The following is a 26,910-nucleotide window of genomic DNA, read 5'->3' as shown; positions in this document are numbered from 1 at the left end:
CGAATTCAAGCGGTTCGAGCGTAACGCGTGACGTAAACGGCACGTGTTTCCAACGGACTAATAAGCGTCGAACACGTTGCGCGGGAACTATAAGCAAGAACTAGTTTACAAACTTTGCACGCTGCTTAGTTTACGACACGGTCGAACTCTGCGACGACAATAATAGAAAAAGTATGCTCGTTACGTATCGACAGGACGTTGGAATCTACCGAGCAACGATCATAATTCAAAACAACGTAAACAATGTGGAAGAACGCCGGTTACATAGTAAACCGATATGTAAACTGGCTGGAAAGACGCGCACGCGAAAGAACGACATCGACGCGTGCTTTAAAATTCCTGTGAAATTTCAAATGAAACGTTTCGGAGGGTGCCTCGTGGATGGCGATACGCACCTGTTCCTCCCCACTTGAGGGCGAAAGGCGAGGAGAGACGAGGATAAAGCAACGTGGCGAACGAGAGCGAACTCGTCGATTGGAAAGAGAGGGTAACAACTCGGTTCTGGGAAGGGACGGGAGTGAAAGAGGAGAGCGCGCGCGCGCGCGCGCCAAAGACAGAGAGGGAAAGAGAGACGGATATATAGAGGAGGGGGGAAAAATCGCGAGAGAAAGAGAGAATGAGAAAATGAGAGAATGAGAGAATGAGAGAGGAGAGGGAGGTGGAAAGTAGCGGACAGAGGAACGGAAACGCTGAACCGCGGAATTTCGAGGCGGACGAGGAGAGAAGCTCGCGAGGCCACGAGGCTAGAGAGCAACGAAGAAGCGGCGCGAAAATCGGTCGAAGAGAGGAGGACGAAGCGCGGCAAGGAGGAAGGAGGCGAACAGAGAAGAAGCGAGAGGGTGAATTCGCGGAGGAGGACGAAGAGCCGCGTAGCCGAGAGGGAAGCAAGAGGGAAGGATATCGAGGGAGAGGAAGAAGAAGAGAGCGAGCGAGAGAAAGGGGGCGCGAACGGTCGGTAGTGGTGGCAGCGAAGGAGAAAGAGAGCGGGAGAGAGAAGGCAGGTAGAGCGAAAAGGGACGGAGAAGGCGTGTGTAGGTGGTGGTGGAAGTGCGAGAGAACGTAGTCGAGCGACCGTCCCGCTGTGGCCACGAGCTCCGACGCTCGGGGAACGTAGGTAGTGCGTGAACTTCCGGCCGAGTGAAACGGACAAGAGAGAAAGGGGAAAGGAGCAGAGAGAAGGACCATTCGATTCCCTCGGAAAGTTCGTTCGGAATCCTCCCTTTGGCTCGGTTGGACTTTGGGATCGCGCGCATCGCCGATGATCCGCGACCACGGGCCTTGAAAAGCGCTCGCGGCGCGCCGACGAGGACGAGGACGAGAGACGAGAGGGCGCGAGCACGAAATACGAAGAGAGCGTAGTTTGTTTCGTAAGTTGGGAAACGCGGGGGAGCAGCAGCAGGCGGAAGGATCGGGATCGGGATCGGGATCGGGATCGGGATCGGGATCGGGATCGGAATAGGGATCGGGATCGGGATAGGGATCGGGATAGGGATCGTAGGAAGGAGGACACGGAGACGACGCGGACGCGGACGCGAACGTGAACGTGGACCCGGAGGTGGACGCGTGGACGCGAAGCAGCGTGAATCGGATCGAATACGGTGGAAAGAAGAGAACGGGCGAGTGATCGCGCGACGAGGAGAGGGAGAGAAAGTGTGCGAGTGTCGGTGAAGGGGTTTTCGTGGTCGCCGCTCGGTCGCCCTCGGGGACGCTGAGGGACGCGAGTGCGTTTGTTATGCGTACCAGAACGTGGTACAGTGGCGGTTGACGGCGGCGGTGACGAAGACGAGGACGAGAACGAGGACGAGGACGAGGACGAGAATCGACAGACGAGGAGAAAGTACGAGGAGGAGGAGGAGGAGAAGGAGGAGGAGGACAGGAACGGCAGGATCGGAAGCAGCGACCGCTTCCAAGGAGGACGTGGACGCGAACGAGGAGGCGGAGGAGGAGCTGGAGGAGGAGGAAGTGGCGGTGGAAGAGGAACAGGTGCGAGTGCGAGTACGAGTGCAAGAAGCGCGGGTGCGGGTGTGGGTGCGAGTTCGGGATCGGGACCGGGATCGAGATCGGGATCGAGAACGGAAGCAGGAGCCGAGGAGAGAAAGAAGGAATCGACCTCGTTGCGAGACCGATCGAGAGTGCGTTCTTGTGTGTTGTCGCACGGGAGGAGGGGAGGGAGACTCGAAAGGGAGGAAAGGCGACGACATCGGCGACGAGGAGGAAGAAGGAGAGGAAGAGAGGTGCTGGAGGAAGACGAGGAAGAAGAAAAGGAAGGTAGTGGTTGGTTTCGCTTGTCTCGTCGTCGAGATCCACGGAGTTTAGAGCTTAGGAGAGAGGAAGAGGCACATCCCCCCTTCTCTTCTCTCTCTCCCTCTCTCCAGTTTCTCTGAGTCTCTGCGAGCGATCGTATTTGCGCGAACGAGCGGTCAACAGGAAGAAGAAACGATCGGAACGACGCGCGTACGTCGACGGTTCGACCACCGACCATACGAAGAAACGAAGAAACGAAGAAACGAAAAAGGATATCGAAGAGAAAAAGTGGTACGTGGTGATTTTTTTCCGTTTCCGTTTCTTTCTGTTCGTTTTTACTGGCAAGGGCTACTCTGTGTTCGTCGTGCAGACGAAACCTTTCGTCGAGTGTAGTGTGGTTTCTTAAAGTGGTGCCTCAGCACGAAGAGGGAATCGCCAGCAGGGCAGAGGCTCGAACGCATGTAGGAACATGGCCGCAACCAGCCCCTGCCTCCCTCTAGAGGTGAGTTCAGCGAAACCGGGACGGCTCTCGTTCCGATTCTTCGCCCTAGCGAATTCGTTGCCAAATCATTCTCCGTCGTCTGCAACGCTCTTCCCTTCTCTGTCGCTCGAACGTTGTCGACCAACGTTCGTCGTCGTTACGCGATTACAAATCCTTCCGTCTTACGTTATGATCTGTCGTTGTCGGTACATCACCTTCGACACCGTTCGTTTCCCTTTCTTTCTATTTATCTTATTCAACGTCGACAAACCTTCTGGATGCAGCCGTTTGCTCGTACTCCACGTTCGAGTCGGACTACCGGTGTGTTCGTTTTACCGCACCAGCGTGTACCGACTCGTCGCGTTCCGTCGAGAAGCTTTTCCACGCTTCACTCCGCTCGATCCGCACGAAACGAATCGCTTTGTCCATCGCCGTATCAACTCGAGAGATCCGTTGCGCGTCGCCAAGTTTTCGGAACTCGAGTCAACGATTCGAAGCATCGAATGCGGTGCTGTTTCCCGTTTGACCTCTTTACGAGACAGCGTAGCACGGCGGGGATCAATCGGCCCTTATCCGTTCGACGTATAAACATTTCAAGAACGCCGGCTTACCTTACCTCTACCTTCGAGTATCTCGTTCGTTCGTTCGTTCGTACGAAAGATTCGAACCAAAGGGAAACGAACGTCCGAGATCGATTCTATTCCGATTCTTTGAAAAATTCTGTCCATCGATTCGGTGCTCGTTCGATGGATCGGAAGAAAAAAAAAAAAAAATTACCGGCGAACGACGTGTCACGATACATCGATGAGTCGTTTCTCCGTCTCTGTCTGTCGTATCGCGTTGGCCCCGTTTATCCCACCGTTCTTATCGAGCTTTCATCGCGTCGCTTATCAGCCAGTGCTGTCTGTTCGTGTCCACGAATGCAACGTAGCCGACCAGTTAAAGGGAACGCCACGATCGCTACGCAGAAGTCGCGAACGCTCATCCTCGTCAATGTTATTGCGTCTGTCGTTCGTCTCCTTCTTCCTCTCTCTCTCTCTCTCTATCTCTCTTTGCTACCTTCCTTCGTTAAGCATCCGTCAAAGAAGCGATCGTATTTCCCGAAGGAGGGAGGAATCCTCGAGTTTCTGCGACAGACCTACGCTCACGCCTACGCACAGGCTGTCCTCTTTTTGCCCTTTAATCGTATCGATTAAATTCTGATGCGTCGCTTAATGGATCGAACCTTTGAACCTAACTTCTCCGTGAATAATTGCTTTAACGTTGTTCGGTGTTACGGTTGCGCGACTCGCTGGAAAAAAAAAGTTGAACAAGTATTTTCAAATTAATAGCGTCTGCGAGGATAGGCAACGAAAGGAGAGATAAGCAACGCGTATCGTAATATTTGTTCCGTTTAAAGGCAGAATCTGGTTGCACGGTCGGTCGCAGCGACGTTACCGTAATTCGGCGAAAAATGATTCAAAGTTTTTGCCATGTTACGAGGTCGTAAGGACGCGTGTTTAAACGGCCAACGGTTCCCGGTAACGAAATACCTAGAGTCCCGTGCTACTATTAGAAAATATCTGTAAACACGAGTGTATCGACTTTTAGAGTCACGATCGACCAAGAAAATTAACTGCCGAACTATTAGGCTTTCAAGCCTATGAATTCCATTGCCTACAAAGAATACTTGGCTGCGGTGGAAATCTCTGGTCAGACGGTAGCGTTCTTCGATTTTCGTCGAACGGAAATCCTACTTTTATCAGCGGCGTTTTACCCACGAAATCGTATAACACGGAGTACGTACGGCAGGTGTCCGCGTCGCATAATCGACCGTGTTAAATAATCGGCGAGAGAACAAGACTAATTAGAAACGAGTAGCGACGTTCATCCTGCACCGCGTCATTTTTCTTTCGTGCGCTCGCCACTTGCGAATACGTAAAGGTCGTAATTTGGCAATTTATTTTATACGGAGCGATTTATCGTTTTCGTTAAAAGGTCGAGCAATCGCAAGCGTTCGTAGCCACGCGACCGATCGAGCTTCGTCTCTGAAATGCTCGGGCTAACCGGCTCCTGGAACTGTCTCGAATTTTTACGCGTCTCCATCGAAAATACCTGAAAATAAAGGTCGACGACCCGAATCCAAACTGTTTTCGACGTGTCGCCTCTATCTTTGACTCGATCGTCGACTTTAAATAGTGCGCTTTCTAAGATGAAACTCCTGCCCTGATATTTGGCGAAACGAACGGGGAAGGGGAATCGCACGAATTGTCGTTAAGGCGATGAGAATGTCGAAGATAGCGCTCGAAGCAATTGAAGTTGGAAAACTACACGCGCGATGTTTGGGCTTCGTGGAATACCTAAAAGTGAAAACTCGCTGCATCCGAGCAACGAGTAAACCGTCAAACGCCAGGATAATTTGCGTGCGATCAAAATTTCCACGCTCGTATAACGTACAGCGCATAGATACGGGGAACGTAATATCCTTTCTGAAAGGTTGTGTCGAGGATTGCGAAAGGAGGTCGAAGATCCCGGTTCGAGTGTCCGACTGGACGTTAATTTATTAGAGATCCGTAAGGCTGGTTTGTCACGTAAAAGCCGGCGTTACGTAACTGTCAATTAAATAATGGCTCGAAGCGTGCCGGCCGGTCGTTTTGTCGTTCGTTCGGTTAATCGCGTCCCCCGTGCATCCAATCTCGATTCGATCGATCTAATGGACACGTTCGAGCGTGACTATTTCCAAGATAATACCGGCGAATAGCGCGAAAAAGCGAATCGCTTTTCCGTTCGTGTCACGTAAGTCGTCGCATTGTTTCGTCGGCGGTGAATTTTTATGAACTTGGACTCGAGAGATTCTCGATTCCTTGTGTTTCTCGTTGGAATTGTTTCCGCTAACCTAGTCGTTGCCAAAGAGTGTGTGTGTGTGTGTGTGTGTGAGAGAGAGAGAGGCGAAAATTTCTTATGTAGGCGAGAGGAGAGTCTCGACGATCTCGAGGAAGAAAGCTCGTGCCTAACTGACGATCCAAAAATTGCATCGGACGTTTTGGAAGGGCGAAGGAGGACAGCCCCTGTGGCGGAACGCTCTCTCGCCCCCTCGTCGCCAACGTCTCGGATCGTAAAAAGCCGCGAAATTGGGTCGAAATTTCTAGGAAAGCGTTACGTCGACTCGTATCAGGCCGATTGTCGAGGCTGATTGCTTTGGTGAGATGGGCCGAGCTAGCTGGCACGGAGGTTGGCAAGAATGGCTAAGGCAGTTGGTGCGCGGCACGTGTGAGAGCGGCCAGGCTTGGATTCGCAGTTGGTAGGACTGGCTCTGACGCCCGTAAAACGGGGAGTACGACGACGCTGGAGGAGTCATGGACGAAGGAAGAGGACGCGCGACGGGGGTGGAAGAGGATCGCTCGAGCGGCCGAGGAGGGGCCGAAAGGGCGGTATGAATGAACGATCGATAGATATATAGTTACTTGCTGCCAGGTATCCACCTTTCCGTGTATTTTCTCGGCAGACGCGAGACTATTCTTCCCAAAAGAATCTCGATTCCCACCCAACGACGTGGCTTTTATCCTCGGGGTTTGCCTACAACGGGATTAAGCTCGCCTGTGTATCTTCGACAGGTTTTTCTTCCGAACGGTTTTATTCTCTCAAACGCACGCTCTTCTCTCTTCCCCGCGTCTATTTTTTCCTTCTTTCGCTCTTTCGCCACTTTGATCGACCGTTTGACGCGAAGCTCGCAGAAAGTTGCTGGTTATCAGGCGCCGCGATTCCATTTTGCAAGTTGCTTTGGTCGAGCGAAGATTTATTCGTCGAAACTATCCAACGACGGAGGAAATAAACTCCATCTCGATCGTAGTATCGCGAGAGTAATTACGCGAGTCGCTGTCGGTGACAGCGACGTAGATCGGTCGCGGCGTGTTTCGCGTTCGGAGGAACCAGTCCGTTGGCCCGCGTATGTACACCGACGATTACGCTGGCGATTCTACCACGAAACTAAACGATTGCTCGGCTAGAATTCGGGAAACTTTGGCAACGGATCGGTCTGCTATCGAAACGAACCGTGCTCCGTAAAATCCGATCTCGTTTTGCATTTCAAACGAACGGAGATTACGCTCGAATTTCATCGAACTTTTCAAAGCGATTCCTGTAAATGGGCAAATACGCTTTCACGAGTTGCGCGATCGCCAACGTTTTTAGACACGCGAAAGAACAGAGAGCCGTACGACTCCTAACGACATATTTAATAATTCGAAAGCCGGCACGAAGCTTTCGGTTCCGCCCTGTACCGGTGATCGGCTAGATCGATATCGCGAAAGTTTCTTTGTGCACCAGGTCAACGGTGAACGCGTAGTGTGCGTGCACACGTTTCGACTATAGCAGGCTAGTTCGCACATACACGTCCTTCGTACATAATAAAGCTCGCATATTCCCTGGGGTCGACTATGCCACCGTAGGGATGCCTTTTACATCCACGATGATATCGCGCGCGCGTGCGTTTAATACTCACGGTTAGATCCGCTTCGTTCGTTTAACCTAATTGCCATCGTAGTTTCGTTGGATACAATGGGCGTCGGGCATACACGTACGTAGACATCGCGTGCAGTGTTTTTATTATCACCGGATAAAGAACCTCGAGGTTAGTTTCATCGGATCGGGCGCCGGAGAACGTTTCAGGAAAGAGGCGAGGGTGAAAGCGGCGGTATCGTCCACGAGTGACGCGTGGCTGTCAACATTTTCCGCGCAACTGCTACCCGTGTCTTTCGAACTCGTTGGTTTGCGAATTCGACAAAGTCAAAGGTCCTTTCCATAAATAGAAGAATCGTAGATCGAAGAAAGTTAGGCGAAACGTGGCAACCTCGACCGGCATTCGTCCACGTTTCCACCTTCTTATTTCCTGGAATATCGTGCGAGATGTGGAGAGTTGAAATTCCAGCGACAAAAGGGGCAAGCTGACATACGTAAGGCACGTTGCGTGGCGAAGGACGCGGGTTCTCGCTTCCCCTCTGCCGATGACCAATGGCGCTCGAATGCTTGGTGACCTCGTGGCGTAGGCGAAAGAGAATCCTGCCAGCGAATGCGTATATTATCGCGTGTTTGCGTGTATGCGTACATATACTGCGCATACGTCGACTTCGGCTGTATTCCGGATCGTCCAACTCTCTACCACTCCCCCCCCCCCCCCACGCCTCTCGATCCTCCGTGCCCTCCTCTTGGCTCTCTTCTTCTATCTTTTCTCGTACCACTTGGCAAAAGCTGGAGACACCGAGTCGCCCCGGTTGACCTTACTATTGACAAGGGCGACATCCCTGATTTATAAACCTTGGGCAGCGTAAGGAAACGAGCTTCGCGTTCTACGATACAAATACGTTGTTGGGGCAGATGTAGAAGCGGGTTTTGCCGATTTTGTTCTTAAGAATTCTTCGTCCCCGCGCTTATCCATCCGGAAGAGGTTGCTCTACGAACGGATTAACGGGGTAACAGACGAGCACCGAAGAAATCTTTCCGATGGAATTTGTAAAGCGCTTCGCCGCGAAAGAAACGTAATTGATGCCGCGCTACGAGCGCGGTGGAAAGTTTGAACAGCGGTAATTTATCGTGTGTCGTATTGGAAAAGTAGGAACGCTAATGTAAAAAACTGTGTCGACTCTTCCTCCTCTCTCACCCGCACGCTATCTCAACGATCTAAATAATCGTTTAAGTTACGTCGGTGTTATAACGTCATAGTTCAAGGATTTGAAAAGCGCGATTCAGCGTTCCAGCGACGCGTCTGGTTTCGTGGAACGTGGACGGCACGCGTCGCGTTCCCGCGTCCGACAACGATTCGCTTTCGGTTCGGCGAAGCCGACTAGCCGCGCTTTCAATTAGACGAATCGCGATTCATCGAAGGCCGAGAGTCGTATCATTCGTGCTAGAATGTTATAGTTCAAGGATCCCGTTGTCTACATCGAATGGCCTCGCCATCTATTTATTCGAGTTGCATTCCCCGGCGTTTTCTAGAATTCATCGCGTAACGACAATGCGAATCGACGCGGTCGAAACGTTGGAATTTGTCTCGGGATCGAAGTAAAATCTTTGGTCGAAAATGCGTTGCGATCGAGTAGAAAGAGATCGATTCGGAGCCAGACGCGTCCTGCCAAAAGCGGTACGAGAAGCTAGACGTTTGGAAGGCGCGGTAGAAAGGGCAGCGCTTGGCACGTCCGATCTTTTAAGTAGTACAAGTACGTGCGTGGTCAGACTAGCGAGAACAGCTACGGAAACGAGTTTGGCACACGCGCTACCGTAAGTACCAACTTTGCCATCGTAGTTTCTTTAATGGCTCGTTGGAATATTCAAACCTTGGCGGAGATTATCATTTACAGCTTTTCTCGTTGCGATTGACGAGATTTACAACGCAACGATAACGTTCCGACAAGCCGAACGTCGCGTAATTTTAATAAAAAGCGGGAAAAAAAGTGGCAACGTCTGTCGGGTTGATATCGAATATTCTCCGGTTACGCGTCTCTAGTATATATAAAATTTTAGTTGAAGATATTTGAAATAGATCGGTAGGTCAGCCGGTCAACTTCGAAGGGGAGAAGCGGTACAGCAAATCATCGGACTAGTTGTTCGACGCGCGTCAACTTCCCGGGAAATCTAAATTCGATTTTCCAACTTTATCGCTGTGAAAACAAACTCGTAATCGTTTGCACGTCGAGATATTGCGCGGAATTTCCACGAGTACGTCGCGTTATCGCATCCATTGACTCGGCAAAAATTGTTTTAGTCGCAGAAATTTCTAGGAATTATACGTGTACCCGAATTTGCATATTCTAATTAGCATCCTTCGGCGAACAGTGAACGGTCGGTTAATCGGTTCCCCTTATCAATGAATACGAGCTTCTTGGAACGGTTCTTTCACGGTCGCGTGTTTCGCTCATTCACTCGCGTCAGTCACCAAATCATCCATTCGAATACGTGGAACGACCGTTGCCGCCTCGTGCTTTATTTTCCGATTCACGAAACCTTCCTTCGACCTCCCGCCACCTTCTTCCTCCCGCCTCTTTCTTCCTTGCTCCTCCGCTGCGAGTCACGTAGGATTTCGCAATCCTCGAGCTGCCACGCGCGTTTCCCGCCGACCGCCACGATACGCGTAGGAGGAAATTTCGAGAGGTAGCCAGCAACGTTACCTCTGTAATGCCTGTCTTTGGTTACGTGTCCTACTCGATAGGAATCGAACGGCAACGTCTCGCCAACGTTCGGCTTCGTTGCACGAAAATAGGTCACTCAGGTCCTAGATACATAGGTATCGAAATGGTTCGTCTTTGATAGGTCCATACGTATCGTCGAGTGATCAAATCGCGTTTAAAGATACTGGAAGAACGGGCGATTTTACGAATGTCCGCGCTAACCGAGGAATCGAGGGAAGACGAAGCAGCGGCTGATTCTCTCTGGAGCGCTAAAACGAAACGTATCCGCACTGGTTGGTGCAACTTCTTCGGAAATGGCGTGTGTGGCGAGGAGCGTGGGCGTGGGACGAGTCAGACGTCTGGCCATGACGTTGTTCCATCCCCTTCCCTTCTCTTTCTCTCGATTCCTCTTTCTCGGTCGCTGTTCGTCCGAAAGAGTTAAAATCATAGATGCGCGTCTCGCAGCAGCGTTTCGAGACGTTCTCAGGCGCCAGACGATCTCGCTCGTTTATAGCCGTCCCCTTTCGTCTCGACGTTACGAGCCACATAGTTATACAGCTTTATCCTCGGTCGTGACCGGTGCTCGAGCACTCGCCAATCTGGAGACAACCCTGCCAGGAACCCTCTTCCCCTTCCAAACGTTCGCTCGTCCTTCTTTCACATTCTCATTCACTTTTTTTCCATCGCCGTTGCTCGTCGTTGAATCAGCAAACTGTCGGCGACCGCGAACGATCGACAGATCGTCCTCCCTACGAATTTTCGTGTCGCGCAAATCTAATTAATTCTGCCATCTGATCGGATTGACTCGCACACGTCGAGCAGAGAACAGTTTCGATCGACAGTTTCTCGATCGTTTATAAGTTTACGCGACGGATTTCTTCGCGTTCGGGAGTTAGGCAAATATTTGCAGGGCCAGCGATCGCGCCTCTTTCGCGCGTTTGCCCTGGGCTTGCCAGGGCTGTTTTGCGTTTCGACGTTTTTCGCCTCGGAAATCGTTTTTCGACTCGATATCATCGGCTGCGACATTCGATTTTATATGATTTATAGCATTCCACTATGCAACGTCAGTTAACCGGTCGTAAATTACCGCAACGATATCGATCTTTCGCGCGTAAATCAACTGGCATCATTTCAAAGTATATGTTCAATTTGTTAAAACATTCGGTGAAAATAAACGTTCGATTTTTCGTTGTACTCGTTCGTAGCTTTCGATCTACGAAAGTACGTTTGAAGAACAATCGAATATTCCATGGGACGATCTAACGTCTAATTCGTCGTAAGAAACTGCCTCCGAAAGTCTGTAATTCGATATCGAAGCGTAACGGTTTCTCTCGAGCGTCCTTCACGATTGCGAGCAGAAGTTTATCTTCGGGACGTGGCTGTCGCAAGTTTGGAAAATCTCGAGGAAAATTTGATCGTTTGAAACGGCGGCTGTAGTCGGAACGCGATTCGCGTTTTCGATCGACGCATCGCAGCGGAGCTAGAGTACTCGGTGTAATCGTTGCTGACCGACGGGCTGCTCTAAAACGCATGCGTTTAGACGCAGACGATGCGTTTATAGCAGCGACGACGAATAAACGCGTTAAAACGAACTCGTGTATCCGCTTTCTTCGCTACCGTGGTCAATTAAATTTGCATATTACTAGCACTTTTGCAAACGCTCGTTGCCTACGCTCTACGCTTCTTCGATAAAAAATTGTTTCTTCGCGATCGACGATTTATCTGCGAATATTTAATATCCGTTTGCTACTCGAAATTTCGTCTTTTCCCACGAACATGACATTTTTCCCACGTACTCGATAACAACGGCAGGATCATCGTCGATAATTTATCACGGTCGTCCGAAATTTTCGAAATTTCGATTCTATCGGACGAGCGGCAAATTTTCATTGCAATTAATAACATCGTCAGGTTAATACGAGAGTGATGTATGTCGTAGATATGTGACAAGAGTCGAGAGGAAGGTAGAGAAGTCGAGGGGATGCGGCTGTGATTAGGCAGTGCACGTAGATCGACGTACTCGCACACGAGGCACACGAGGTGCACGTAAACGTACGCAGTGACATAACGCGCGATCGCAGAACAATTCGTCGGGGGTGGTGGTAGCAGCAGGGCAAGGGCGCGTTAGGGGAACGGAGGGGAACTGTCGAAACGAAACGGATACACGTATTCGTCGCACACGTGTACAGCTGACGTAACCCCGGTTTCTGGGGGCAAATAGACCGAAAGGTAATTTTACCGGGCTATGTAGGCGGTTATTATGGCTAGGTGGCTCTTTAACGCTGGCCTTCTCTCGCTATCCGACACCCGTTTCTCACCGACGTCCGCCTGCGTTTACACGGGTTTAACGCGCAGACAATGCTATTAGCGCTATTTATGGTGCCTCAGCTTCGTATCAGGCTCGTCCGCATTAGACCGTGGGTATTTCAATTGCGCTCTATTATCTCTCCGTCTCTTCCCTTTTTCTCCACTGGAGCGCAAATTTTGATAAAATCTGGCTTTGCCCGGTAACCGTATTTTGGAAGGATCGCTATCGACAAAGTTGCCTGATTTCGAGATTTGGTCGAGCTTTCTATTTCGCGCGAATTCTCTCGTACGATTAACGTTTTTGAATCGGACCTAACGACGTCGTCACGAGGCAGTCGTAATAGCGTCATCGATCTGTCCCTGTATTTGCATCGGGGTAGTCGATGCACGTTCTTCGCGAACGATTCGCGAAATATGGCGAACTTCATCGCCGAGTAGTCGAGTAATCTTCAGGCTACCGCAAAGTAGCAACGTATTCGTCGCTACTACGTCGAAGCTCGCAACTACCTTTTCAGTGACGGTAGCGAAGTCGCGCGACAGTCAGAGTCGTCCGTTGAATAAAATCTGTAAAAATACGAGAGACCGCGCGCAACCGGTGATTTCTATATCCTCGTTAAAAGAATCGATAACACCTGGCACACTATCGATAGAGCAAGTATAGTATCCTTCGCGACATAGCAAAGTTGCGAGTCAAGGCGTCGAATAACGATTGATAGCAGCGACGTTCAACGTGTCTCTCCGCTTAACATCGTGCAAATTTCATTTCCTATAGTAATTTCTCAAATAGGAATGGTTTCTGGATGAATATCGAACGTTCTTTTTCGGCTTCCACGCGTCCTACCCGCTACGTGTTGCAAATGGGATCTCGTGGTTGAACGAGGCGCTGGGAATTTCTTTCCTCTCGCGAAGTTTATCCGGTACACGTGACGCAAGGTATCGTAGTATCGGATAGGTGGTACCGCGTGACGCGTGTCCGTTAGCGAAAAGTCTTGGCACGCTGTGACCGGCTGATGCGATTACCGCGGTCGATCGACCGCTGCCTGGAGCGCTTCGAATCGAATAATTAAGACGAACGTTATGCAGGGTGATCGCGTCGCTCGACGCCGAGCATAAGCGAACCGCTGCATCGAATTCCCCCGAATGCCGTTGCCCACGGCCGTACTACCTCGACCTAGATTTACGCACTAGCCACCGGTGTGCTGGGACGCTTGGACGTTCGCACAATCGCCACTGACCCAACAACACCTTTTTTGCGTTTACGAACACGTTGCGTTTACGATCGGATCACACCGTCGAACCCTAAACGCTAGGACCCAATGTTACGATCGCTTTCGTGTCGTTGTTTGGTTCTATAGATACGTTGCGTCGTCGGAGGTAGTTTGAAATTTCGAAAACGCAAAAAAGGAAAATAGTCGTAGACAGACGGTGGTAGGTTGGAAGGAGGTAGGCAGCCGGTTGACGGAAGAATCCTGCGAAAACGTAGAACAGGCTGGAAGGTACGCGGCCGGTAGTGGCGGTCGTGATGGTCGTGGCTCGGTTGACGTCACCGGACAAAATGGCGGAGAGGTGACGTCACCAGGAACCCCCTCTCTCTAGGTGGCTCCGCAACGTCGCCGACTGTAGCCTCGATATCGCGGAGATGCCAGAGAATCGAGGTGTGTGTGTCGGAGAGAAAGCGCGACAGGGAGAGTGAGAAAGAGAGATAGAGGGAGAGAGAAAGAGAGAGAAAGAGAGAAAGCGCGAGACGGTGGAGGTGTCGAACGGGTGGGCGCCGTGATGCTCGCGTCACAGCGCTTTCGGTGCTCCGGTGCTTTTTGGCAAGATCGTTTCGCGCATTTAGAGGGCGACATTAGCCGGCTTTTCGGGTAACGATCGCGGTCGCAGCGCGGCACAGCTGGCTGCCGGGAGACGCCCCGGAGACGCGTTCTCGCGGAGAGCGACGATTGCAGCCTGTGAACGAGTCGGCGACGATGCTTCGACCGGTGCTCGTAATCCTAAGGATCGTTCGATCGGCTTTGGTAGCGTGCACGTGGTGGAAAAACACGGGACGAGGCAAAGGGTAGGTAGACGGACGAGCAGAGGTTGAAAGGTAGGAAGGTAAGCAGCAGACAGCAAGATGCCGGACACACGGGCGGCAGATATACTGCGCACGTGGCGCAGAGCGGCGATTCGGCTGCGCGCCAGCCCGAATCCCTGCGACCCAGGGTGGTGCGACCGGCGCACTCGAGCTGCTGCGATTCTTAGTCGGCCGCCAATTTCATCCCCCTATCTTCTCGTCCCTCTTCCCTGTTTTCTCGCTCTCTCGCTCTTCCTTCGCCCTATACCCTTTCTTCCGCTCGAATATATTCCTCTCGACCGTTCTCGGTTTAACGTTAACCTCTATTCGGGCTGCGCCTCGTACCGCGTGGGAGCTGCTTCAAGGATGAATCAGGACTCGAGCACGATAACGCCTACCCCCCACCCGCATCACGCTTATTTCATATCGCGTTTTTCTAACCCTCGACGATTCCTCCGTGATTTCTCCGTCATTTACCTTTCTCTTTCTTCGAACGAGTCTCGTCGCGTTTCTTCCGCCCGAAACGCTTTTCAAGAGTGATCGCGATTGGCACGTTCATCGAGAAATCGAATGTTCGCGATACCTTGCTCTCGCGGATGTTTGATTTTCGCTCGTAAACGGGACGCCTGCGCCGATTAGTCGCGGTATAGATGTATCGTGCGATATTACCGTGCTTGTTTCGAGAGCTCCGAGGCTAGGAAGTTTCTGGTTGCGTGCAAACCCGGTTGCTTAAAAAACACGATACGGTTGATATCGTTGATAAACTTAGCCCCAATTCGCTCGAGTTTTTTTTTACGCATTACCGAAAACCGATCTACAACCACGATGTACTGCAACGGCTAGAACGTTCAGATCGTTGATTCGTCGATCTTTTGTAGAAATTAAGGATAACAGGGATAGTCTCTCGTATTAGTGGCTGACTAAACGACTTCGGGAAGGGTTAACGCGAGAATCATGCACACCGATACAACGATTTTCAAGGAGATCCGTTATAGCGCGGCGTCACGTCTTTCATATTGATTTCCCGAAAGATATTAATAACTCTCGAGAAGTATCGTCGATAACTGATGAGCCATAATAAACTTTTAAGTGCCGTCCCAGTTGCTACGAATAGACACTAATCTCGATGCTTCTCGACGCTGGAACGCCGTTCCGTCGACTAGGATGTCGGACGAGACGCTGCGACACATTTGCTTTTTTTTTTATAGCATCCGGATAATTGTTCGTTGCCCGAAAGCAGAGATTCAAAGGGCCGATCATCGAAAATCGAAAGAAACGAATATCGTGCACCTCGAACGTTTTCTCGCGATAGTTCGGGTCGGAAAATTCGATATCGCGCATATTTATACCCGCAACAAGATGAAAAAAATGGCCTTCTCTCACGACTGCTCCCTCGTTAGTTCACGATCTGGAATCGAAGGCCAATTATTTTTGCGTGCACCTTCCTTGTCCCGTTCGCCGGTTCGCGAACGTTCCATCTCCTTCGGGCCGTAACCCGACCAGCTATTCTCATGTTCCTTCGTGAATTTTTCTAAAGTAAATTCGCGAGCTCTGCAAATTCGTCGGTTCGATCGGTAAGAGTCAAGGATGGTATTTGCGCAGCAAAAATACGCCGTCCAACCTTCCTCCGTTCCCACGTTTCTCCGTTCCGGTAAACGTTTTACGACCTTTCGCATTTAAGAACCGCGACGTTCCCTTCCGTTTTCCTCGAGAAACTGCACGACGTAATCAATCGGTTACGGTCAAACAGACTTTAGGTTTTGCGTCGGTGGTCCGACCATACGCCGGCTAATTCTAGCCAACTACGATCCGCGGCGCCGAATATATTCGATCGATAGGATTTCAGCCTTTCGCAGGAAATCGTTCACGCCGAAACGATCTCGAGTTCGTTGATCTCGTTGGTAACGAGTCCGTCGACTTTGCCCCGCGTCGCTTGGAAAAAACGATCGAATCGTGAACATTCGGACGACGTAGCGCGTTTGGGCATGCGCGAACGAAACGATCGAGATCGTCGGAAAGACGAACGCATCGAAGAGAGAGAGAGAGAGAGAGAGAGAGGGGCGAAAGAGCCCTTGTATTAATTACCGCGAATAAAAAACACGGATGGCCGGCGACACGAGGGTTTGGCACGGATCTCGGTGCTTCGGATCGTGGCTCGGTAACCTGTAAAAAGTCTTTTTGGACGGCGTTGCCTAGCATAAATCGCGATTAACCTTCGTCACGGGTTTTTAACTCGGATTTTTAGCTCGACGACGCAAAGTTAATTCGCCTCTCGCAATTTCGAATGGGAGAGCATGGTGTCGCGACTCGTTCCTCGCTAATTTACCGAGAAATCCCAGGGACCCTCGGGTCAGCAACGATTTCTATCGTAAATCGCTCGGAGACGCGACGTTCCTCGGGCTCGATCGCCAGCCATTCGGCGGAGCGAAACTCGGTTGCTCGTGCAGAATCGGGCGTTAACCGAGGCCGGTTTGTCCGACGAAGAAAAGCGCGAACGATTTCGACTCGGCGCGCGTCCGATCGGTTAAATTCCGAAAGTTTTCGCCCGTGTGCAATCGGCAATAGGTTACACCTGTTGCTGGCGTAACGATCATCGAGACGGCTCGAACGAGGACCGAGCGATGTTAGACGATGCGACGCGTCGGTCTCCGCTGTCGAACTGTTCGAAGGTGGACCGTGCTAGCTCATTTTCGAGAGTACTATCGATCTTACCGATATATGGGCTACGCTTTATCAATTATTCGCGCTTCGATCTCAATAATTCAGAGACCTTCTATCGGACAGAACGGACGAACGAACAGTCAATCTGACAGGGAGTCGCTTGCAATTCTAACGCGCTTCCTTCGCGTTTAACCAGCCTATCCGAGGGACCTTGTACGGAGAGGAAAAGACGACTTTTGACGAGACGAGTTATTTCGATTTGTGCAAAATGGGTTGGATTTAAAACGTAAACAGTCGAAAAGTCAATTTTCTGGTTCGAACTTGGTTAATTAAACGTTGACGTAACGAATGAGAATATAACAGCGATGATTGCGTCGATAGGTAACATTGTTATCGTTATTACGACACCGTGGCTGACTGATAATGCCGTGTTGATGCGTTTCGCGTGTACGAGGTCGGCGTAGGTGGCAAATTACCGCTTGCATCGACAATGGACTTCGTATCTACGGCTTGATTAAATTAAATCGTTATTAATTGATCGACGAGATTGCGCGCGTCCTCTCGTTTCGATCACGCTGTTCCTGTACGCGTAGAGCATAGATTTGAAAAACGCCGAGGACATTGCGATTTTTAGATGCCGAGAAATCGTGGAAAACTCGTGCCGCATGCCAGTCTCGCGAAATTTCAAGTCGTCGCAACCAGACGACGTTTGTAGTTTGCGTTGATCGAACGTTCCGAGCAACGGTTGTATCGACGAATGAATTGCACCGATTCGATGAGTCGAAACACGTTTACGCGATGTATCGGTTTACGCAGTTTCGCCAGCATTGACATGAACAACGCGCAATTAGTCTCTGCCGTGTCGCGAATTACGCAAACACGTCCGATCGACGAAGGATAATCGCGAACCGAGTTATAAAGGGATACGACCGAACGAATTCGATGTCGGATGTTAGGTCGGCGAAACGAGGATACCATTTTTTAAAGAGCAAACTCGTCGCCGTTAGAAATTTTGCATTATCCGATTACTCTCGTCGTAGAACGAAGGGCGTCGCAGGCATTCTCGAGTCCCAGCGTTCTCGGAAGAACTTACGGAGCACTTTAGTGGGCTCCAAGGAACATCCCCAGTGTAACTACCATCGATCAAGGATATATTCGTTCGCGCGTTGTGCAAATTCAGCAGCCAACCTTTTTCCTAGAATCGGTGAATTGGGAAAAGAAAGGTTGGCCAATCGAAATACTTTTCCTATCGTATCTGTTGCGTATCGTCGGAGAAACGGTTGGATCGTCGTAGAGGGCGATATCGACGGTAAACGATCTGCTCGCGGTTCGACGCAACAAGGAGTTGATCGTCTTGTTGGTAAACGAGCTAGAACTTGTTAAGGATGGTGACGCTGATCGCGGCTGAATAGAGAGAATCGAGGCTCGGTGAATAGAACGTAATCTGGCAACGAGGCTAGCCAGCTATGTATCGAGCTAGAAGGCACGCAGCACGCGACAAAATGAACGGATGTCCTATGCGGTATCCTTGTCGCGAGTTATTGCATTACCGGCTACCTTGATTGCACTTTCCTACGAGTAGAAGCCACGCACGTGGCAGGCTTCTAGCTGCAAAAGTCTCGGCTAATGTAGTTAATTAGCCCCAGCGGCGTATTATATGCTCGCGCTGGCCATTAACGACCTCTCTGGCGAAACACTTGGCAACTACCATCCGACCAGGCGATTCTTATCCTCCCAAAAATAATCACGCTCTGTACGTATATTCCTGGCGTATTTGATCGCGTCGCAATGCCTCGGTAGCGTGACTTTGCATTTCTTATCTCGACAGGCGGAATCTCTCGCCGAAATTGCTCGGTCGAATGTCGCGTATCACGAAAGTCGAACGCGATCGCGTCCGCTTCTCGCGGTCGCGTATTCGTTTCCGTGTTTGCCGGTGACACGCCGCGAACTACGAGTTTGCAAAATCGATGGTATCCTCTGGTGGCAAGGTGTGCCGTCGCGTACGCGTGCCCGATAACGTATCGTGAGTTTTGCTCGCTGGCTAACGCCTTTTATCTTGCGTGATTTGCAGGTTGGCAGCGCAAGAGGCGGCACAAAGGGACCCTGGATACGCGAGTCAGTACAGGAGAAGGCCGAGGTTGGCCGGACTGAGTGGTCTCGGTGACTGGACTAGCTTTGGAGGGGAGGTAAGAGGCGAACTCGAAAAATCTACGTGCTAGTTTCTTTGGTTTGTCGCGGAGGGATCGGGTATCGTTGGGCATTCGCCCCCGAGAGCGTGTCGTAACGTGGAAACGTTCGGTTTCTCGGGGAAAAGCGGTCGCTATCGATCGGAAAAGAATCGCGTTGGGTTTATAGAGTATCGGGGAAGGATACGGATGGTAAGAAAGGGGGTAGGATGAGATTAAAGGGAAGGAAAACGTTGTAAACAGGTACCTGGTCTGGTGGACATGGCGCCAGGCCGGGATCAGGGCGGAGGGGCGGGTGGCGGTGGGGCAGGTGGCAAGGGCACTACGTCGTTGTTCATCCTGTCGGAGGATAACTGCATCAGGAAGCATACTCGCTTCATAATCGAATGGCCGCCCTTCGAGTACGCCGTCCTGCTCACCATCATCGCCAATTGCGTAGTCCTCGCCCTCGAGGAGCACCTGCCGAAGCAGGACAAAACCATACTGGCGCAGAAGCTCGAGGCCACGGAAATCTACTTCCTCGGGATCTTCTGCGTCGAGGCGAGCCTCAAGATCCTCGCCCTTGGCTTCGTCCTCCACCGTGGCTCCTATCTGCGCAACATCTGGAACATCATGGATTTCTTCGTCGTGGTGACCGGGTGAGCGAATCGTTTTCTATTATTCTACGCTACCGATAACTCTCCCCTTTCTTCTCCGGGACGATCTTTGACAACGGGAGGTCTCGCTTTTCCGTATTCCTCCGCTCTCGGTTCGAGTTCGAAAGCCCCGTCGATCGATTTGCGCGCGTGCGAGAGAGAGAGAGAGAGAGACGTAAAACAGCCGAGGAATACGGAAAACAGGGACCGTCCTTCGTTAAAATTCGCGAAAGCTCATCGCTCGAGTTTCACGTACTTTCGTTTCCTTCTACTTTTCACGTTACTTTGTTTCACCGCGAACTCGCTCATCATTTCATTCTCCATCCCCCCGTGTTCTTCTACTCCGTGCAAACGAACGAGCGCATTCTTGCTCTTTCCACTTTTTTCCATCTTCCACTGTCTCTTTGTCTCTCTGTTGGTCTCTCGGTTGGATGGCGATGCATCGCGCGCCCGCACTCGCTTCGTCTCGTAAGAAAACGCACGGAGAGGAAAACAGTGGACGAGGAGAATGTCTCGTACTTGGTCAGGCTTTGATCGAATTTCCAGCGCGTTCCGTTTCGATGATTTCGCGTTTAAACGACCACCTCTCTTGTCCCTCCGATTACGCTCGCCTCGAGGAGCCCCGTTTACGGAGAAAGCCTTTCTTTCCGCGTCGTTCGCCGCGTCCTACGCATTTCGATTTGCTGGCCGACGATCGATTCGACGTCGAAGAGAGAAACGTTTACGCGCGAACGAAAACTCGCAAAACTTGAAATTTAACGACGACGCAACGAAAGGATCTTTCTCCGCATTGATTTAAGATTTAAGGAGATCGCACGTCGATCGGTTTTTTTCGGCCGAGCAGATAGATTCTAGAGTAATCCTTGGATTAGGTCGATGACCGTGTTCGCCGAAACAAACGTGGACGTCGACCTGCGTATGCTACGTTCCTTCAGGGTCCTCAGACCGCTAAAGCTGGTTTCGAAAATTCCAAGTGAGTCAGTCACAGTTCTGCGAAACGGCAAACGATACAAACGCCATAAGTAACAGTACAGAGTGCAGTAACAGAGAACAGTCGAGCAGCAGATTGATAACTAACTAACTAACTAACTAATCCCCCGTTGTTCCTGGCAGTTTGTGTGCGTTCGACTAGTCTCCTTAGTTTTATATACGTTTCATCTTTCTATTACAGATTTATTAGTTTCTATCCTTTTAGTTTCCTTCTTTAGTTTTCCCGATTATTTATACACGTTTTTCACGTCGTTTAAGCGTTCCGTTTTTTATCGTTGATTGACCACCACTTAGAGGCTATGGGTGTATTAGAAACAGTTGATTGACGCTAGATGATCGTTGGCAGTTTGATGATCGATATTAATTGAACATAATATCTATATATATATATATTCTGTGTCCACGTGGTTTGCGTAATTCGAGTGTCTTATACGTTATACATATATATATATATCTATGCGTATTATTGATATTCTACTGTCTCTATAGAGGACTTGCGTGAATTAGTCGCTAGTGTTATATTGCGTTACTATTTGCTCTATATCTTCTGTCGTTATGTTCAGTTTTGTGCACAAGTTATTCGTACATTTAGAGAGTTTCAAAGTCGACAAATTAGACACATACATACGCACGCACGCGCACACACACACATACACACACACACACACACACACACAGAGTGGCACGCACGCACACACTTACGTAACACACGGCGCGGATATATCGGCACGTCGGGTCATCGACGAAATCTTTGGCTTTTCATTAGGGAAGGAAAAGTTATCGGACGTGCGATGAATTTTCGTTGCCGCGATGCCCGACGAGTATCTTTAATTCGCCGTTCGAATTTTTTTTCGTATTCAGCTCACGTAGCGTCTAGCACGTCAGGTGTATCGAAAATTTCGAGAAAATATTTCGCTCGCATACGACGCGATAAACGGCCGAAGACGAACGAACGACCGAAGCGAATTCGATTTAAACGGTCTCGCTGATGTTTCGATGCTCGTTGAACAGCGTACGAATTATAATATATACGTTAGATTTCTTTCGATTCGAAACCTGTCGTGTAACGCGGAATACGCACGCGTATATTTAATACACACGTACACACGCAAAAAACACGAAACTACTGGCCTGCAGGTGTCTCTATATTTAGCAAACTCTATCTTTAGTCACAGTCACTGATTGATAGAATTGACTATACGTTGGTAAATAGGTACATGTTCTAGAACAGTAACGTATTCGAGCAAGCTCGTGTTTGCTAGAGAGTGGTACCTTTAGACATCCTCGAGAGACCGAGTCACAGTCCTACACAGACTTTTAGACTTCGACCGAGATATCCTCTCTCTGATCTGCTTTCCCTTCGATCACGGTCCTCGAAATTTCTCTTCCCCACGATTACTCCGCAACACGAATCATAGCGTGCGAACGAATTCGGATTCCTCTTACCTAAAAAAGAAAAAAAAAAAAAAAAAAGAAAAGAAAGAAAAGAAAAAAGAAAAAAGATACCAGGATGCAAATTCAACGTTCGAGAATGAAATCAATTTTTCTTCCACGCTGACCAAGATTCTGCCATGATTCGACGAAGATTTCACGAAGATCTTACGAAGAATGCAAACTCTGCAGTATGGGAAATCTTCCTATTTCGCTTCTAATTTATAGACATTCCCAATTAGCGGTGTATTTTAGGGCCCGAACGATCCTAGCTATATTTAGGACGCCAACGTTATCGACGATCCGTCGTGGTCGTTTTGAACGATAAAATCAGAACGAAATAAACGGATGATTAAACGAAACGATCCGTCGATATTTTTGCAATCGACAGAGAACGGGGGTAAGCTTTGTACGACGAACGAGTTGAACGACCGCGACGGATGTTACGTTTATTATCTTCGTGGAACTAGAGTTATAGTTAGCAGAGGATCGTATTCAACGGCATCTAGAATTAGAATCTCGCGTGAGTAACTTAATAAGAATTTCCTCTCTATCCAAGCGTCGAAATCCTCTTGATAAAAGAAATCATTAAACGTTTAATCTCTTAGCGTAGTTGCTCCATCCCGTCGACCCGTTAACCCGTCTCCATGCTTTCGATATTAAGCCGAATTGATCGAACTTGGAAACCGTTTTCTCCGCCTTTCGCGATTATAGTTTAAAAGGTGATCCAACGATGCGCTAATTCGATAAGCTAATCCGACGCTGTGACAATCGAGAGTCGAGCTTTTTGTCTTTGAATTCGATTGTACGTTTACTTTCACGTTCAGTCGCCATCGATCGCAGTACATACGCGGAAATACGCGACCAGTTAAAAGTTTTATTATTCGCGCTTTCGCTCAAAAGTCCTAGGGTTTCGAAAGTTATTATATTTGCTTGAAAATTGGAAAACGGTACAAAGTAACGATACGTTTTATCGAAAGATTTAAACGAAAGATCGCGTTATATCATCTGTTATTTACGTTTAACGTTATCGATAGTGTAATTATTAACGATAAAAGATGTCTCCTAGTACTTTTGAGTGTATATCGGATCCGCTTATCAGCACGCAATTTAGTCATAGTCGGCATAGACGTAGTAGGAAATGGTAAAGAACGGTCGCGTTTAAAGTCGCCGATCATAGAATTTCATCCCCTGTCCGTCCGACCTACATAGTTTGGAAAGGCTATAGAAAACGTACGTTGAGATAAAATTGATTTCGTGTCGTATATATTATAAGGAAGAAAAAGAAGCGAAGATATATCGGTCCCCGACGAGCTTCACCCCGATTAGACATTCTCCCATTTCCCATCGGTTAGGTCATAGAACGCTAGTTACCACATAGTTGTGTAGCTTAAGTACTTAAGTAGCGTGAGTATTAGTGTAATAGAGTAGAAAGTAGTAAAGTGTGGCGGGGTGTGTGTGTTTTGGGGCAGGTTCATCACGGCGTTCTCGCAAGGCATAGAACTGGATATGGATCTGCGCACGTTGCGTGCGATACGCGTGTTGCGACCGCTCAAACTTGTCTCCGGCATACCGAGTGAGTAGCGTTTCAATACAATCGGCCATGAAAATCCAGCCGAATCGAACGAAACGGCCTCTCCGTCATTCTCTTCTTTTTTTCTCTATTCTTCTTTTTCTTTTTTTTTTTTTTTTTTTTAAGTATCACTCGCTCGTCAGATGTTTTGGCACTTTTCGAACGATCAGTTCGCTTTCGAGTCGCTATTGAAAATAATTTCCAGCCACGAAGAAAATTTAAGTATATCGCACGTTCGATTCCGTTCGGTATACGGAGCGAGCTAATTTTTTTCTTAGAAGAAAAAACGCGAAAACACGAGGCTCGGTGCTCGAGGAACGCGCATTCTGATTTGCCTCTGCCTCTGCAATTCGGATACTTCGGGGATCGATCGGATCTTCGATTCTTCGAAACGTTTTCATTGATCGATAACTGCTACGTAGATCCGATTACGAGCGAACCGACGACTAAACGTTTCAGACATAAAGCTCGTAGTTCAGTTGTAGTATTAACGTTATTTGCAAGTATATATTTTTATATCTATATATCTACACGTAGATGCCTTGCAACGTTAGAACGACTATTTTGTTTTACGTAGCACCACCCAAATAGCTATATCTTTTGAGAGTTGTATGCTGTGTCCATGTAACAAGAACGAAGTATCTCAATTGTTTAGCCGCTGTGGATCCTCGTATCGATAATACAAACGCCTTTATTTAAACACGATAGTCGAGCGTTGATTTCGTTTCGGGAGCTTGGCTTCGGGAAAAAAAAAAAAGAAAAGAAAAGAAAAGACAGTACGGCACGCACGCTTCCCCGAGCAGCGAGGAAAAGTAAAGAGACGCGAAACGAGTAAAAAGAGAGTAAATAAACGCTTGGAGGGCGCGGTGGTTGGGCCTGAATTACTCCTGTCGAATTTCTTCCAAACAGGTCTCCAGGTGGTGCTCAAGTCTATTATCAAGGCAATGGCGCCGCTTCTGCAGATCGGTCTGCTGGTGCTCTTCGCCATCGTGATATTCGCCATCATCGGGCTCGAATTCTATTCGGGAACCCTGCATAAAACGTGTTACAGCATCAGGGATATCAGTGAGTAAACCGCGTCGAGAGAAGCGTTTCTTTTCTTTCGTTCGATACAATTTCGTTCGGAAAACAAGAGCCGGAGAGAGAAAGCGATCCGTCCAAGTACTAGAGTCGTTGACGAATGCGAACGAAGAAGAACCGATCGGTCTGACGTTCACTCTGTTGTAGATGTAATCGTGAAGGAGGGCGAACAGGCGAGCCCGTGTAACACGGACAACAAATCCGAGGCGCCATTCGGGGCCCACGTGTGCGACGCGAACATCTCGACGTGCATGGATCACTGGGAGGGACCAAACTTCGGCATCACCAGCTTCGACAACATCGGATTCGCCATGCTCACTGTCTTCCAGTGCATCACTATGGAGGGCTGGACTGCCATATTGTACTGGGTAAAGCAAGAGATATGTCCTTCAGTGTTAAAAACTCTCTGTCTCTTTCTCTCTCTGTTTCCTATATACGTACGTTTCTCCGTTTCGTGTCGTCACGTCGCGCACCTACCCCGAGTCAACGCGTATCAAACGTGCCGATACTTTCTCCGTTCCATGTCCACGTTTATTTATTTTCCTATTCGCATCCGTCGTTCGTTTATCGCCAAATTTCTCTCGTTCGGCTCGAAATCGACCGCGAACGACAAAGACTCGGTTTCGCCAAGGGGAAAACCACCTGGCGTTGCGAGTGGTCGATTCGAGTCGTCGATTCGACGAGAGTACGTTTCATTCTCTCTGTCGTTTCACTTACCTACCCTATATATGTATACCTTTCTTCCATTGCTTGCCGTCGTTCGCTACTTTTAATACGTCTGTTGAAATTTCTAAATGTGATCGTATACTTCGTCCCTTCGTAACGGTCCTTCTATCCTTGTCCGATCGTCCCTTGTCTGTGTGCCCGTGTTTATTTCTCACCCCCTTCTTTTCACTTTATATCTGTGTCTGTGCCCTATGACGTCTCGCTTCCGCCCGTCTCATACTTGTTCGTCGGAACCGAAGAGAAATGCTTGCAGATGTTTTACAGCTAACACTGACCTACATGTTCACCTTGCTCAGTATAACACTGTCAGTTTCAGCCCTCTTTGCAAATCTTGGTGTTAATCGCATTTCTTTTTGTAAGCTTCGTACTCCGCGCTACCGGAACTCGAAGAACTTCAAACCGCGCGATCCTCCGTCGGAGGATCTTGAATTTCTTCGATTCGGTTCCGCGCACAACGATCGATATCTTTCGTTTCTCGGTACGATGGAAATTCCTTGTCTATCTTTCTTTATTTTTTTTTGTTTTTTTTTATATATATATTTTTTTTTTTTTGGCAAATCGTATCTTACAAATAATACATGCCTGTTGTATGAGAAATGGCACTGCGATATCCATGAAACTGTTGACCGTTGTCTCTTTGTATAGTGTTAATATGTTCTCTCTTCTTTCTATTTTTTTTTTTTTTTTTTTTTTTCGTTTTCTAATCACTGTCACCTTAAGTGTTGTGTGTAATCGACTAGTCGTGTTACTCGTGATTCGTAACGCTGCACGATGAGCGTACGGATCGACGAGCGTGTACCTCGAGTTTCATTCTTGCAACTCGAAACGAAATTGGCCTTCGCGACGAGGGAAATTGGTGCTGTTTCTTGCAAGGGAGAGTTAAAAACGAAAGCTCGAAGATTCTTAGAGATAGATTCCCAGCGGGACGAGAACAAGTGAAAAAGGGAAAGGTGGGAGGGGAGTGGGGAGGGGGACGAAAGGTTAAGCGTCTCGATGTTTGTACGTCGTATGCCAATCGTTTGGTTTCGATCATCGCGATCGATGCGCGTGACAGCTGCGTGGAATCGGTGACTCGCGCTCGCACACGTAACATGGGCTTCACGTGGCTCTGGTCAAATTTGCAGACAAACGACGCTCTTGGCAGCACGTACAACTGGATTTACTTTATACCATTGATCGTCCTTGGCTCATTCTTCATGCTGAACTTAGTTCTCGGTGTCCTGAGCGGGTGAGTATCCTCATTTTCGATTATCGCGATCCTCGTTCACGTTCGTCTCTCTCTGATTTGCCAATTTGTCGGATTTTTTACGAATTTTACGAACACGTAACAAATCCACGGTGGACGTGAAACGTTATTCGCTTTCTTACTGAACTATGTAAAAGAGAATCTTGGTATTTGCA

The 26,910-nt window shown here is 49.1% G+C and overlaps 1 protein-coding gene across 27 annotated transcripts in view; it reads left to right on the top strand.

Annotated features, from left to right (window-relative positions):
* LOC126916767 (voltage-dependent calcium channel type A subunit alpha-1) overlaps nt 1-26,910 on the top strand; it is a 99,281-nt gene that overhangs the window by 39,928 nt on the left and 32,443 nt on the right. For 19 of the 27 annotated variants that reach the window (XR_007710728.1, XM_050722886.1, XM_050722885.1 and 16 more), the window contains exons 3-8: nt 18,960-19,074; nt 19,318-19,712; nt 23,603-23,706; nt 24,613-24,768; nt 24,931-25,151; nt 26,634-26,737. Coding sequence is in view for 26 of the 27 variants with exons in the window: in XM_050722886.1 (XP_050578843.1) it covers nt 18,960-19,074; nt 19,318-19,712; nt 23,603-23,706; nt 24,613-24,768; nt 24,931-25,151; nt 26,634-26,737 (1,095 nt within the window). In the remaining variant the exon portion in view is untranslated. Of the gene's footprint in view, nt 1-661; nt 2,536-2,614; nt 2,747-5,877; nt 6,136-13,915; nt 14,231-18,959; nt 19,075-19,317; nt 19,713-20,581; nt 20,683-23,602; nt 23,707-24,612; nt 24,769-24,930; nt 25,152-26,633; nt 26,738-26,910 lie in introns of those variants that run through there. The other 8 variants (XM_050722897.1, XM_050722896.1, XM_050722898.1 and 5 more) reach the window with 8 other exon arrangements.

The sequence above is a fragment of the Bombus affinis genome, chromosome 5, assembly GCF_024516045.1.
Source record: "Bombus affinis isolate iyBomAffi1 chromosome 5, iyBomAffi1.2, whole genome shotgun sequence".
Lineage (NCBI taxonomy): Eukaryota > Metazoa > Arthropoda > Insecta > Hymenoptera > Apidae > Bombus > Bombus affinis.
This window is presented reverse-complemented; position numbering and strand designations above follow the sequence as displayed.